The sequence below is a fragment of the Stigmatopora nigra genome, unplaced genomic scaffold, assembly GCF_051989575.1.
Source record: "Stigmatopora nigra isolate UIUO_SnigA unplaced genomic scaffold, RoL_Snig_1.1 HiC_scaffold_172, whole genome shotgun sequence".
In the NCBI taxonomy this organism is placed as follows: Eukaryota; Metazoa; Chordata; class Actinopteri; order Syngnathiformes; family Syngnathidae; genus Stigmatopora; species Stigmatopora nigra.
The window spans coordinates 15,350-17,231 of NW_027551695.1; the positions used below are offsets into that span (position 1 = coordinate 15,350).

Genomic DNA, 1,882 nt, shown 5'->3' on the forward strand with positions numbered 1-1,882 from the left:
TGATTCCCATTTCCAACCATTACAAATCCACCATCACGAGCTTGAGTAACCGCAGTTGCTCGCTCATAATACCCCTCTTTTCCATAGGTATTTTTCCATTTCTCTTTCCCATTTTTATCGACATAAACTGCAAACATATCCGTATATTCGGTACAATTATTAGCAGTAAAGCCTATCATTAAAAAACCCTTTTTAGTAGCAATTCCTGATTCAAAATGGTTACAAGACCAATTTTCAAATTGATATGTTTTTCTCCAAATAGCTTTCCCCATCTTGATCTGCTTTAATCAAAATGGCTTTTTGATTCCGTTCATCAAAAGAACGGCTAATACCTATCACAAAGCTTTTATCATTATTTTGGTGTAAAAAATATCCTGATGATTGGCGTTCTGCACTTGCTAGTTCACCTATAGAAATAGGATAATATTGATTCCACATTACATCTCCATAAGGACTGTATTTAATTAAACAGGCTTCTGCTTTTTCGGGTCGTTCAGCTTGAGCATAACCCAATACCGCATACCCTCCATCTAAGGTCTGAATAACCTCATTACCACTAGACCGAATGCCTTTGTTGGTACTCACCCAATTGGCAAAAAGCGAACTACTAGTGAAGAGTAAATTAAAAAAAATACAGAAAGTGAAAATGAATTGATTAAATTTGGGCTTATATTCCATGGTTATGCTAATTTCGTAACTTTAAGTTATGATTTTTTATAGCTTAATAATTACATTAGGTTTTACTTAGTTAAAAGCTTGATGATAATACCATGACAAAAGCAAAAAAGATTTTATACATTCTTAATTGTTAATGATACTATTATGACAATAGCAATGTGTGTACATAACAAAAAATTAAATAAAAAAATATTATGCTAATTGTTGGAATAGCTGGAGGAACTGGAGCAGGAAAATCTACAGTAGTTCGAAAAATCATGGAAAGACTGCCTATGGAGAAGGTCGCAGTCATTCCTCAGGATAATTATTATAAAGATCATAGCCATATTTCTTTGGAGGAACGACAGCAACTAAATTTTGATCATCCTTCGGCTATTGAGTTTGAATTATTGGTAGAACATTTAAAAAACTTAAAACAAGGCACTTCTATTGGGATGCCCATGTATTCCTATTTGACTTGTATGCGTTCGGAAGAAACCATTAAGATTAACCCTATGAATGTGGTTATTGTGGAAGGCATTTTAATTATGAGTCAAGAAAAATTAAGAAATTTACTAGACATTAAAGTATTTGTAGATGCTGAAGCAGATGACCGTTTAGTACGCTGTATTCATCGAGATATTTTAGAGCGTGGACGTAATGTTAGAGAAGTATTGGAACGTTATGAAGGCTCTGTAAAACCGATGCACGAACAGTTTATAGAGCCTTCTAAAAAATTTGCAGACATTATTGTTCCTCAAGGTGGTACCAATGAAGTAGCTATTGAGGTTTTGGCAACAATGGTTTTGAGTAAATTAAAGTAAGTGCTATGCTACTCATAAATATCATACACTTCTCCATCTAGGAAAAACTGTACATTATTGCCTAGTGCCATAAATTCGGCTGCTTCGGGTTTATTTGTAAGTAGGCTGAAATAATCATCAGAAGCAAACTGAATGCGATTGGTTTTAGCACTTTGGTTTTTAATGGCCTCGCTATCTATCCAAACATTGGCATTATTGTATACCGCTCGTCCTTGAATATTTTGGTATTGTTGCGCCATATTTTGTGTTGCACCGTCTTTGTCTACACAAGTCATTCGACTTTGTCCTTGGCGAGTTTCTGCCATATTAGAGGCTTGGTTTAAAGTCTGAATTTCTTTACTAGATCGAACACTACTTTTACCACTTTTTTGTTGCATTCCACTGTATTCCTCTTCTATAAT

The 1,882-nt window shown here is 34.5% G+C and overlaps 1 protein-coding gene across 1 annotated transcript; it reads left to right on the forward strand.

Annotated features, from left to right (window-relative positions):
• The first annotated feature begins 935 nt into the window (after window positions 1-935).
• Window positions 936-1,481, forward strand: LOC144193193 (uridine kinase-like). Its single transcript, XM_077711971.1, has one exon. The coding sequence runs from the start codon at window positions 936-938 to the stop codon at window positions 1,479-1,481; it is 546 nt and encodes a 181-aa protein (XP_077568097.1).
• Window positions 1,482-1,882: the final 401 nt, after the last annotated feature.